The sequence below is a fragment of the Schistocerca cancellata genome, chromosome 12, assembly GCF_023864275.1.
Source record: "Schistocerca cancellata isolate TAMUIC-IGC-003103 chromosome 12, iqSchCanc2.1, whole genome shotgun sequence".
Classification (NCBI taxonomy): domain Eukaryota; kingdom Metazoa; phylum Arthropoda; class Insecta; order Orthoptera; family Acrididae; genus Schistocerca; species Schistocerca cancellata.
The window spans coordinates 153,007,041-153,020,960 of NC_064637.1; the positions used below are offsets into that span (position 1 = coordinate 153,007,041).

The 13,920-nt window shown below is 46.4% G+C and overlaps 2 protein-coding genes across 4 annotated transcripts in view; both read left to right on the forward strand.

Annotated features, from left to right (window-relative positions):
• Window positions 1-13,920, forward strand: part of LOC126109541 (multiple epidermal growth factor-like domains protein 6) — a 111,579-nt gene that overhangs the window by 89,763 nt on the left and 7,896 nt on the right. The window contains exon 3 of the mRNA XM_049914559.1: window positions 9,247-9,396. Coding sequence (XP_049770516.1) covers window positions 9,247-9,396 — 150 coding nt within the window. The remainder of the gene's footprint in view (window positions 1-9,246; window positions 9,397-13,920) is intronic.
• The window catches only part of LOC126109889 (uncharacterized), a 287,852-nt gene continuing 283,365 nt past the window's right edge, over window positions 9,434-13,920 (forward strand). For all 3 annotated transcript variants that reach the window (XM_049914976.1, XM_049914977.1, XM_049914978.1), the window contains exon 1: window positions 9,434-9,462. The gene's annotated coding sequence lies outside the window, so the exon portion shown is untranslated. The remainder of the gene's footprint in view (window positions 9,463-13,920) is intronic.

A 13,920-nucleotide genomic window follows, 5' to 3' on the forward strand; every position in this document is an offset into this window, starting at 1 on the left:
CAGCTCTGAGATACATCTCCCACTTAACCGCCTCCAAGGCAGGATCTTTATATGGCGCTACGCCTCAGGAGGTAACTAAAATAATCCGTTATGAGATGAAAACAAATGACATCTTGCCTACTGGTCAAATGTGGGGTGCCTAGGAAACGTGCTTCTCCGTGCGCGTCTTTTCAGGGAGGATATATTGGGCCATGATTTCATTTTTTTTTTTTTATGACACTGCGGGACCGTATCGAACAGGCAATGTGGAGGAGGTCTTGGAACCACAGGACACTTGGTGAATGGACTGCCCTGCCCTACCCCCGACTTAAATCTCATTGAGTATGTGAGGGATGCGTTGCGGAGGTATTATATCTCTTACAAAAAATAATGTAACTATTTATTTAGAGGAAACACTCTCCTAGTAAATTTGTTTGTCCTTTGATTTATCGTGATCTGTTACTGATTTTTAGTGAAGTTAGTTTTTACGTTTAACTTTCAAAAAAATACAAAAGAGATCTAACAAGCAAAATAATGAATTTCGTAGGTTGGCAATTACGTATTATATCTGGTTTTATCGAGCGCCAGGCTTCCTACAAATTACTGTAAATGCAATAGCGTGGTATTACTCAGCTCCAGTTCACTGATCTGAAATTATTACTATCACAGAAAATAGACAAGTTTTAATAAAATTATTTCACTGGATTCCTTCAATTAATCTCACTGAATATTTTTACGTAATTTCTTCCGCTCCGGTTGTCAGACATTGTGCTGTGAAATAATATTTTTAAATGTACCCCGTAATGGCGGCTAATTGTTAACAGTCAGAGATCACTGTTACTCGCTCCGCAGCAGCTGGGAACATGCTAAATAATTTTCATTAAATATTCTTTTCATAAGATAAATGTGGCGTAGTTTCTTGAAATAACACACGGAGATCACTTTATACTAATATATTCTTACTAGGACACAGTTTACACCATTAAATATTTGCAGTTACGTTACGACAGAAACAAATGCTAGCGCAGCACAATAGCTTGCGTACCTTATTCCAGCTAACACGAGAACGAACAGAACAAAACAAACTAGACAGAAGAATGAGCGATGCATTGTGTCTTATACTCTTAGAAAGATAGTAATACTTCTTTTAATTACTTACACATTATAATCTCATACAATACAATTTCTGTATCTGTCGATCTATATTGTATATTTTTACAGTTCGTGTTATTACCTTTCGCAGATAAATCAATGTTTGCAGTTCATTTTGAGTCACATACAGTCATTTTTACTTATGTTTCATTTCGATAATGGTGAATATTGCAAAAGGGACACTACAGAGGACGTCCACATGCACGAAAGACCGTCCAGCAGTTGTCATACGCGCTGGTGGGGGAACGCAACACCCTACCAGAAGAACTGCTTATTAAGATCGCGGCCTGAATCGGAGCACTTTGCAGAGGATGCGTTGCTGTACGTGGTGGTCACACACACTATTAAGAGCCACGTCCCCCTTTGTAATGTACAGGGGAGCAATGTGATTTACGGTAACCTCAGAGTGATTACAGTCTTTGAATAAAAGTGTCATTTGTGTTCGTCTCACTGCATATTTCTTTCAGCCATCTTCTTTAATATACTGCAGCAGTTATTTCTACACTCCTGGAAATGGAAAAAAGAACACATTGACACCGGTGTGTCAGACCCACCATACTTGCTCCGGACACTGCGAGAGGGCTGTACAAGCAATGATCACACGCACGGCACAGCGGACACACCAGGAACCGCGGTGTTGGCCGTCGAATGGCGCTAGCTGCGCAGCATTTGTGCAAGGCCGCCGTCAGTGTCAGCCAGTTTGCCGTGGCATACGGAGCTCCATCGCAGTCTTTAACACTGGTAGCATGCCGCGACAGCGTGGACGTGAACCGTATGTGCAGCTGACGGACTTTGAGCGAGGGCGTATAGTGGGCATGCGGGAGGCCGGGTGGACGTACCGCCGAATTGCTCAACACGTGGGGCGTGAGGTCTCCACAGTACATCGATGTTGTCGCCAGTGGTCGGCGGAAGGTGCACGTGTCCGTCGACCTGGGACCGGACCGCAGCGACGCACGGATGCACGCCAAGACCGTAGGATCCTACGCAGTGCCGTAGGGGACCGCACCGCCACTTCACAGCAAATTAGGGACACTGTTGCTCCTGGGGTATCGGCGAGGACCATTCGCAACCGTCTCCATGAAGCTGGGCTACGGTCCCGCACACCGTTAGGCCGTCTTCCGCTCACGCCCCAACATCGTGCAGCCCGCCTCCAGTGGTGTCGCGACAGGCGTGAATGGAGGGACGAATGGAGACGTGTCGTCTTCAGCGATGAGAGTCGCTTCTGCCTTGGTGCCAATGATGGTCGTATGCGTGTTTGGCGCCGTGCAGGTGAGCGCCACAATCAGGACTGCATACGACGGAGGCACACAGGGTCAACACCCGGCATCATGGTGTGGGGAGCGATCTCCTACACTGGCCGTACACCACTGGTGATCGTCGAGGGGACACTGAATAGTGCACGGTACATCCAAACCGTCATCGAACCCATCGTTCTACCATTCCTAGACCGGCAAGGGAACTTGCTGTTCCAACAGGACAATGCACGTCCGCATGTATCCCGTGCCACCCAACGTGCTCTAGAAGGTGTAAGTCAACTACCCTGGCCAGCAAGATCTCCGGATCTGTCCCCCATTGAGCATGTTTGGGACTGGATGAAGCGTCGTCTCACGCGGTCTGCACGTCCAGCACGAACGCTGGTCCAACTGAGGCGCCAGGTGGAAATGGCATGGCAAGCCGTTCCACAGGACTACATCCAGCATTTCTACGATCGTCTCCATGGGAGAATAGCAGCCTGCATTGCTGCGAAAGGTGGATATACACTGTACTAGTGCCGACATTGTGCATGCTCTGTTGCCTGTGTCTATGTGCCTGTGGTTCTGTCAGTGTGATCATGTGATGTATCTGACCCCAGGAATGTGTCAATAAAATTTCCCCTTCCTGGGACAATGAATTCACGGTGTTCTTATTTCAATTTCCAGGAGTGTATGTTACCTGGTATTGACACATCACGCGAAACTTACTCTCGTCCTTAAGTTCCGCACACCAGAGTACTTTCCGGGCCAGTATTACTTTGCAGACGCTATGCAACACAATCAAAGAAATACACCTTCTTGATTCAAATCATTTTAGTGTTTCTCAAAATATTCGCGTTTAAGTATTATATACTTTATCGGCATTCGAACATGTTCTCGAAACATTTTAATTTCTACTGTGATGTTGTTAGCTGAGAACGCGCTTTCGGAAGGATTCAGTAGCCTCGTGAGGATATGTAAAGCGTAGTGCACTCCATCACGCGTCTTTGTTTGGCACAGGGAAGCAGAGTCGGTAGGCGATACATCAGGTGAATACTGGCAGTTAGACAGTAATTTCCAGTTTTTTCTCCGTCAGTTAATCAGTTCCTTGTCGCGCACTAGACAGCTGGCATTGTGATAATGATGATGAATGATGCGATGTTTTCGCGTATTTTTACCTCTTTAATCGTCGTCTTATGGCAAACAAATCTTTGCATAACATTCAGCGTTAGCCGTCTTCTTCTTCTCCCTTCGTGGATTGGGTGATTTCACCTAATCCGGTCAGCAATATCCGTGCATCTCATACGTGGTCTGCCCTTTCGTCTTTTCCGATCCAGGTTTTTAGTCAAGAATTTGTTTCGAATATTTTCATGCACTCCATCAACATTTTTCTGTACACTGACTCTCATTATAATTCACTTCCAATGACCTCTTTACTGAAGCGATTTTGTAAGTCCTCGGTTTTGTAATTCCTCGGTCGAATATGTTGAGCAGTTCATTTCTCCGACACCCGCAAGCCTCCTTTTGAACTTGTTAAGACCTCCGTTTTCATCCCGACCTGATCTGATCGAATAGCAGCCCAATATTTATTATTGACATGACCGTGAAGCTAATGGGGCTTGTTATCGGAACTGACTGCTACGGAAGTTGTTACTTTCCAGTTAGTCCTGTTCAAAACTATATTACTGAATGTATGGTAATAAGGAACACCAACACAGTTTTACTAATTACGAACTTACATTCTTCTCGAAACACAAAAAGGAGACAGCCACTGCCTTCGTCATACATATCTAATTACGGCAAATTTTCAGCACAGGCTTTCTTCACTTGCCATTATCGTCACACGCTAATCCATCACTGCATCCAACACTGCAATCCAAGGTTAGGCCGGCGCAGTAGACGAGAAACCAAATATCGGTACTAGTAACGTCGCTGATCACTTTCACAGAGATACTTCATCACTTTCCCGGTATTTATTTATTATTTAGGGGTCTAACCACGGCGATGGTGACACCCTTCTCGGTTAAAAACCCTGTATTCCAATAATGGCCTCCACACACACACACCATTCCCGCCAACCCCTCTAGTGCATCACGACACTCGCTCTCGCAACACGTCACAATCGATTGCTCGCCCTATCGACCTGTGACGAGTGCAAAGTCATAGTAAGGGCCTACGGACCCCTTTGCAAACTTCAATCAAATTGCACGGAATCCGTCGAGAACAGATCTTTCTCGAATGTTTAATCAAAACCGAATATACTTCGCGTTTCTAAATGCCTGCGAATGCCTCCACCTCGCTCTAATTCACATACCCATTCTCGACAGTCACATCGTGCACAGTAGAGGGCTGTTTGTAAGTACCTCCAGCGTTTCGGAATACGTGTGGGTGAAAAATTACAAGGCATGCGAAAGACAGACGCACATGGGTGCACAGAGCATCTCTGCAAGTTTAGATTCGTAACACGCAGCGTGCCGTACTTGCAGAACGCACCACTAGCGGAAAGGCGTGTCAGAACGTGAGGACAAATCGCCAGCTCCGTGCTGTCGCATCGAATTAGGTCTCGCCCGAGGATAGACTACCCGACAGGCAGCAAAGCGTGGTGCTGTCATACCGCTATCCCGGGCAGCAGCAACGGCGACGTTTGTCGCGCCATATGATGGCTTCCTGCAGTTTGTCCCCATTGAGCTTAATTACTCTGTACACTTCTTCCACCATTCAGTGACCACTTCTTTTCTTAGCACTGGCTCGCCCTCTGACCTTGAGGGGTAGGCTACAACCCTGCTGACGTTTGTCGCGCCATATGATGGCTTCCTACAGTTTGTCCCCATTGAGCTTAATTACTCTGTACATTTCTTCCACCATTCAGTGACCACTTCTTTTCTTAGCACTGGCTCGCCCTCTGACCTTGAGGGGTAGGCTACAACCCTGCTGACGTTTGTCGCGCCATATGATGGCTTCCTACAGTTTGTCCCCATTGAGCTTAATTACTCTGTACATTTCTTCCACCATTCAGTGACCACTTCTTTTCTTAGCACTGGCTCGCCCTCTGACCTTGAGGGGTAGGCTACAATCTTGCCTCACTCCCTTCTTTAACTAATGTTCCACCATAAAGGATGACAGCCAAAACAGTTGCAGGATAAAGATTTATTAAAATTCTTGACCAAGGTTTCGGTATATATAAATATACCTTCATCAGAAGTAAAAAATCCTGAACAGGAAGACACTTTCATTAGCAAAGCCTTAGCATCGGAAATGATTTTTTTTCCTACGCTGCTCTTCAGTCTCAGGTTTGACAATGAAAAAAATATAAAGAAGACACACAAAAGACTGAACAAGTTGGCGGGCATAAAACAGTGGACACAGAATACAAAAAAACACGAAGCCGTCCACTCTCGACGAAAAACACACTAAAAACTATTGGCACAGCGCACAGACACTGACGACTGCGATGGCACAGGTGAACGTAGGGGCGTGACGGCGAACACTAAGCACAAACACGATGGCACACACACGAGAAACTGGTGGCGATGATCTCCGGAGCACGAATGTCCACGTAACGTGTCCGGGGACCTGCCGAGAGGGGAAGAAGGGTGTCGGGGAGGGAGAGGGGAGAGCAAAGATGCCAGTGGTAGAGGAGACGGTAGGAGGAATGGAGGTAGGGGGTGGGGGAAACCCGGGGGAGGAGTGGGGAGAGAGGGAGGAGGGAGGGAATGGGGAGAGAAGGGAGAGAGGGTGCCCAAAGGAACAAACACGGGAAGAGGGAGGTAGGATCAAAGTTGGTAGGAGAGGTAGATGGAGGGGAGGAGGGCATCATCAGGGAGGGGGAGCTAGCGGAAGTCACCTTGGGAGAGGGTGTGGAGAGATGGAGAGCAGGTGGGATGTGGAAGTACAGGCGCGGCAGCGGGCAGGGGCGGGAGAGGATGGGAGAGACCAGCGGGTGAGGGGGATCGAGTTTACGGGAGGTGTAGGGATCCGCATCCGTTCGAGGAAGAGGTGGAGGTGGGGGAAGGGAATAAGGTCGTACAGGTTCCATATGGGGGAGGGGAGATGGATGCAAGGCGAAGGGCATGGCGTTCTAGGATCTGAAGGGATTTGTGAAAGGTAGGGGGAGCGGAGATCCTGGTAGGGTGGTCATAGCAAAGGATAGGGCGAATGAGGGATTTATAGCTATGGAGGATGGTGGAGGGGTCCAGACCCCAAGTACGGCCGGAAAGGTGCTTGTGGAGACAGAGGCGGGAGTGTGCCTTGGCTTGGATATCGGAAATGAGAAACACTAAAGCTTAAGTAACAGTGAAATTACCAGAGTAATACAGGCACAAAATCTTTTAGTTCCTTACTAAAATTACATCATGAATTGGAGATGTGCCAAAGGCGTCGTCAATAATTAAGACATCTTCTCCATTTGTACAATATGATTATGGGCACAGGGTCAATGCGAACAGTTTAGCACCAGTACTTCGCCTATGAACTATCGAGATGAGAGTATGAAAGCACTAGGGCAGATGATTTCGCAGAGAGAGGGCACTTGTGGTAAGTGCCAGACACTCGCAGATATTAAAATCCATGGATACCTACATAAGTGCATCAAAATTATTAAAAGTTGTGCTAATTCAAACCTTCTGTCATAATAAATAAAACGTATCAGATAATTTAAAAACATTTATGTAAAATAGAAAATATGGAACCAATTTAACTGTGTCCTCCATAGTTCACAGGTGAAGTACTGGTGCTAAACTGTTTGGATTGACCCTGTGCCCAATAATCATGTTGTACAAATGGAGAAGATGTCTTAATTATTGACAACGCCTTTGGCACAATTGTTTTATTAATCTCCAATTCATGATGTAATTTTAGTCAGTAACTAAAAGATTTTGTGCCTGTATTACTCTGGTAATTTCACTGTTACTTAAGCTTTAGTGTTTCTCATTTCCGACTGATATGCCCAAGCCACCCCCACCAGTCCACCTTCTCCAGCATGCTGATGACACCGCCTTCCTGGCTCTCTATCCTACCCTTCAACGGTCCCAACGTACCCTCCAAACCCACCTTAACCAGTTCACCACTTGGCGTAACCAGTGGTTCCTCCGTCTCAATCCCTCCAAAACCCAGGCTATCATAATAGGCCGCACCACCCGCTCCTTTCGTCTCCATGATTTCTACCTCACCCTTTATGGTCGTCCCATCCAGCTCAGCCCCATCCTGAGATACCTTGGCCTCGCCCTTGACCGACATCTCACCTCGACCCCTCATCTCCAGACCATCCAGCAGAAAGCCCATTCCCGCCTCCTACTTCTGAAACTCCTGTCTGGTTGGACATGGGGATTGCATCCTTCTACCATCCTCCACACCTACAAATCCCTCATCTGTCCTATCCTCTGTTATGCCAGCGTTGCCTGGATCTCCGCCCCCACCCGCTTTTACAAAGTCCTCCAAATCCATGAACGCCATGCACTACGCCTTGCCTTCCGTATCCGACTTCCTTCCCCAACACAGCTCCTGTATGAACTGATCCCCTTCCCCCACCTCCTCCTGTTCCTCCAACATCTCCGCATCCTTTACATTGTCCACAGGCTCGATCCCCCCCACCCTCTGGTTTCCTCCTTCCTCTCCACCCCCCACCCGTTGTCGCGCCTCTATCGCTGTATGCCTCCCCCTCTCCACCTCCGCACACTCCATCTCCATCAGGGCAATTTCCAGCGCCTCCCCCTCCCGGATGACGAACTTCGCCGTGACATCTACCATTCCTTCCAACTATAACCTGGCCTTGTCCCCCCCCTTCCTCAGGGCCCCTTTTTTCCTCTCCCCTCCTTCTCCCAGAGCGGATTTTCCTCCCCCCCCCCTCCTGAGACCCTGCACCCCATACTTGCCTCTTTCCTTCCCACATCCCTCCCTACCTGGCCCTCTTCAGCGCGCCCCCGCCCATCTCCCCCTCTCTTCCCCTCCCTCCCTCCCACCCTTCTTCCGGCCTCCTTGCGCCTAGCAGATCCTCCATCTTGATCCTCGTCAGTGTGCCACATCAGTGTTGTGTATAGTGCTGTTTCTCCTGTGCGTCAAGAGGTGTGATTTTAATTGTGTGCTGCCATGAGGTTCGCTGTCAGTGTTTGTTATGTGCTACGCCATCCGTCGATACTTTTTATGCTCCGGTCATACTGTGCCTCGTGTTCCTTTAATTGTCGCAGTGTGTGGCTTTTTGTGTGCGCTACTATTTTACAGTTTTTTTATGTCCATTTTACAGTCGCCCCTTTTTTTGTCTATTGCCTTCCATGATGTTCCCCTTTTTTTATATCTATTTTCACCATATTCTCTGTATATTTTTCACTGTCTTCTATTATTTGTTCTACGTCTTTCAGCTGAAGAGCAGCACATATTCTGCAGCCAGCCCACCCCGATGGGGAATTGAAATACAATAAAGAAAAAAAAATCATTTCCGATGCTAAGGTTTTGCTATTGAAAGTGTCTTCATCTTCAGGATTTTTTACTTCTGATGAAGGTATATTTATATATACCGAAACCTTGGTCAAGAATTTTGATAAATCTTTATCCTGCAACTGTTTTGGCTGTCACCCTTTATCGTGAAGAATTTCAACAGTTGCTGTTTCAGCCATGTTTAAAATCTTGTAACTAATGTTTCCCTTACCGGTCCTTCCACTCTTGTCAGCGGAGTATTGTTTTGCACACATTCTGTAGAACCTTTTGAGCCTAGCGCTATAAGAGACGTATTGGACGACTGATAGGAAGCGGTGTTACGTAGCGGCATACTGTGTCGGACTGGAAGTAGGGAGACGTGTTTGGATGAGTGTGCAGTAGAGTAGTGTAGTGTAGTGCAGTGTGTGGAAACGCGGGGGCGCCTTCAGCAGCGGCTCTGCCGTGTGTGCCTCAGCGGCCAGGCTGGGAGAGGAGTGCCACTTCGACGAGCAGTGCGGCGTCGCGACGCCGCGTACCGTCTGCGTCCAGGGCCGCTGCCGCTGCTCCGAGGGTCTGGTCGCCGTCAACGTGAGCGTCGAGGAGGCCGGCGGGGGCGGCGTCGGGGGCGGCGCCGGGGGCGGCGCCGGGGGCGAGGGCGACGGCGACGGTGGCCAGCACGCCGCCTGCATCGGTACGTCCGCACTCTCTGCTCGCCCCCCACCGCTGAGCGTCGCTTCGCCGCCGGAGGAGGCAGCGATACATCGAGACATCGAAACTTTATCTAAATTTTGATATCGACATGGTGTACCGACTGAGAGGCACCCACATACCCTCCTCATACTGTGGCATCAAGCAGTCAGGCCTGCAAGATGAGTGGTCTGCCAAACGAGTGGATTTATTCTTCTTTCTCAGTGACTAATTATGAGCTCTAGTACCCACAGTTAAGCTACAAATTATTCTCCTGTTTGAATATTACGCAACGGAAACGGATAACGCACATCTGACTATTAGTAATTTACACACACTCTGGCAGTACCACATTTTCTTTCTTGCTCAACGGCTTTGAACAATACGTGGCCATCGCACTGAATATTAATGCCGCACACATTCTGGGTATCATGACTACACACTATTCGAAAAACAAGGCCATCAATCTTTTTATTTTCACTATCTTTTTGATTCCAATAACTTCTATTATGATTCAGAGATAAACTAAACACACCATTACATTTTATACAATAGTTACACATGAGAAACTCAGCCCAGTGGGCATGGATTTACATTGGTGATTCTCAATCTTATGGTCTCGTAATGATCTAACGCTACAGTGCACTTTCTGGATAGGATGGTGGATCTTTTGCTATATCTCACACTTCGACTCTCACACCCATCATCACGCAAATTTACTCCAGATCGAGCGGTACAAAAACGAACATGCATAACTCACTGCCTCCGAACCTAACTTGCTACTCTCCCATGCAAACCACACATACTTAAATTACATGAAATACATCACACTGGCAACATACAATACATCAAAAAGAATAGTCACAACGTTAGAATCACTTCACTTTCCCACTACAGTTAGTATTCATCCCAGTTTCACCCGACACTGCACCACTTCGTAACTTTTCTTTCCTACTACGAACTCTGGAGGACATATGCACGTCTTCCTGTGCAATGCAAGCCAAGTGGCGTTGCTAGATAGACGGCTGGCTCACCTTGCTTCTCTCTCAGAGTATTAGAGTTTGAATCTAGCATCACACAGAAACATAACATGCAAAGTAATATTAAGATCATATTCGTCCCACACGCGAGTCCTCAACTGATACCATGGATGAGTACTTCTCTTTATCCTTTGTCTCATACACAGATTGAGACTCACACAGTACTCACCACGTGGAAGTACTCGTCTCTAATTTCAAGTCCTGCACACGCCATTTCTTAAATATTTCCAACACATGCCAGTAATTCAGCTTAACTTTAGCACTCGTAAGTATTTCAACTTAGTACTAGCACTCGCAAATATTTCAACTTATTGCTACACGTGGTTTCATTGTGACCGTTGGTTGCTTCCGAAGATTACTAACATCCCCTGCCTGTCATTTAATTCTCCCCCCAAAAGTTCCTGAAATAGAGAAATAATTATTTCAAACTACTCTTAAGTATTTCACATGCATACCATCTGTCCACTCTTTTGTCTTTACGGAGCACACCTAAGACAGGTCTTACCAACACAAGATCCAGTGCTGAAACATGGCCGTTCTTCAGGTCATCCCGCCCCTCCGCCGAGATGGGGGAGCACCTTGTCACCGTATTGGTCAGCCACATTTCAGGCGCTCAAAGCTCAGGTAAATTTCATCTCTTTGGTTCCACCAAAGGTGACCAAAGGACCGTCTCAAAGATGATTATATATTGCACTTCCACTATCTGTGGTTAGCAGACGACCATACATTCATTCATTTCGCAGATCTCACCAAATTGGATGCAGGGATTTATTTTGTGGGAGTGCACCTGTGATCAATTACATAAATAAATTGTCCTTCTTTGCCACACTGGTATCCGGCTTCGGTGTATTAAGTGAAATTATTATTACAAAAAAATGTTGTTCTGACAAGAATAACGAACAACGTTGTACCTATTTTCAATGTCGGGCGGTACTGTACCCTTTCATGACAAACGGCCTAATAAAAAGTTATCACTGCCACTTGACTGCAACGCCTCACCCTCACCACCATCCCTACTATTTTCGGCTCACACGATACGTTCTCAACGTCACCACCAGCAGATTTCACGACACCTTGCACCTTGCTACAGGGCATTTCACGTTGTAGACAAGTACAGAAATTGGCACACAGCATAAAAAAATTACGTACGATATAAACATTGTAAATATAATATGTAAATACTGTAAACAGCTGATGCGCTACTCATACCGCTATGTAATTACATCTATACTCATATTATATTACCATTCAACAGAATACCCATCACACACAAACACACACACACACACACACACACACACACACACACACCACGTTCGGATGGAATCCCAATTCGATTTCACAAGGGTACCCTACGGCATTGTCCCTCACCTAGCTTGCATTTATCGAAAATCTCGTAAACAGTCGTTTAATGAACAAAGTAAGAGCATACGGACTATCAGACCAATTGTGTGGTTGGATTGAAGAGTTCCTAGATAACAGAATGCAGCATGTCATTCTCAATGGAGAGAAATCTTCCGAAGTAAGAGTGATTTCAGGTGTGCCGCAGTGGAGTGTCGTAGGACCGTTGCTATTCACAATATACATAAATGACCTTGTGGATAACATCGGAAGTTCAATGAGGCTTTTTGCGGATGATGCTGTAGTATATCGAGAGGTTGTAACAATGGAAAATTGTACTGAAATGCAAGAGGATCTGCAGTGAATTGACGCATGGTGCAGGGAATGGCAATCGAATCTCAGTGTAGACAAGTGTAATGTGCTGCGAATACATAGAAAGAAAGATCCCTTATGATTTAGCTACAATATAGCAGGTCAGCAACTGGAAGCAGTTAATTCCGGATATTATCTGGGAGTAGGCATTAGGAGTGATTTAAAATGGAATGATCATATAAAGTTGATCGTCGGTAAAGCAGATGTCGGACTGAGATTCACTGGAAGAATCCTAAGGAAATGAAATCCGAAAACAAAGGAAGTAGGTTACAGTACACTTGTTCGCCCACTGCTTTAATACTGCTCAGCAGTGTGGGATCCGTACCAGATAGGGTTGATAGAAGCGATAGAGAAGATCCAACGGAGAGCAGCGCGCTTCGTTACAGGATCATTTAGTAATCGCGAAAGCGTTACGGAGATGATAGATAAACTCCAGTGGAAGACTCTGCAAGATAGACGCGCAGTAGCTCGGTACGGGCTTTTGTTGAAGTTTCGAGAACATACCTTCACCGAGGGGTCAAGCAGTATATTGCTCCCTCCTACGTATATCTCGCGAAGAGACCATGAGGATAAAATCAGAGAGATTAGAGCCCACACAGAGGCATACCGACAATCCTTCTCTCCACGAACAATACGAGATTGGAATGGAATGGAGAACCGATAGAGCTACTGAAGGTATCCTCCGCTACACACCGTCAGGTGGCTTGCGGAGTATGGATGTAGATGTAGATGTAGATGTAGATGTAGAATCTCTCGGCCAGCACAAAGCCCCAAGCGACTGGAAAAAATCTCAGGTGACTCCAGCATATAAGAAAGGTAAAAGAACGGGCCCACAAAATTACAGACCTGCACCATGTCATAGCACCTACACTATGACATACCATTACCATTTGCACCATTCTGACGCGTACATAGGTGTCATCCCTTCTGGTGATGTGGCCATAACATTGCACTCCTCTCCTAAACCTTCTTTGATATATCCGCCACTTTAACACTGCCTTTTGTTCCTCTCGTTTCTGATTTTACTGCCTCTGGTGACGCCATAAATTCTTATTAACCTTATCATTTCAGCCTCATCCTTTGCCTTGCAGTGTCCCTTACTTGGTCCATGCCTCTGCTCCATACAAAACTGCAGGTCGTACTATTGGCTTCTGCACCATTCCTTTAGTCTTGTGATTTACCCCACTGTACGCCTGACGACCTTTTCAAATTCTTCCAACTTATCTTCACTCTACATGCTATTGCCATTTCCGCATTGCCATCATTAGACATTTTCAACCAAAGAAACTGAAGCCATTGACTTTCTTCAAGTTTACTCCACGCAACTGGATCAGTTCTCCCCAACTCCAACCTAGGTTAGGTACTCCGTTTCCTTCCCATGGTTTTCATCTTTCTGTCTTCCAGACCTTTTCTCCACTTTTTCAGTCTCATTTGCAAAGATGATACACCAAGAACCTCAGTCTCTACTACCTTCTGATAATACATTCCTTGACTATCTGTTGTGCAACAGTACCTAAAAATAAAATTTTCTTCTCTTTCTTTCGCGTCATTGGGAATTAGTGAAACCTAGGAAGGGACTCGCAGGAATGTTTTCCACCTCCTTCTTAACTGTGCTATTGTACACTACTGGCCATTAAAATTGCTACACCACGAAGGTGAGGTGCTAGAGACGCGAAATTTAACCGACAGGAAGAAGATGCTGTGACATG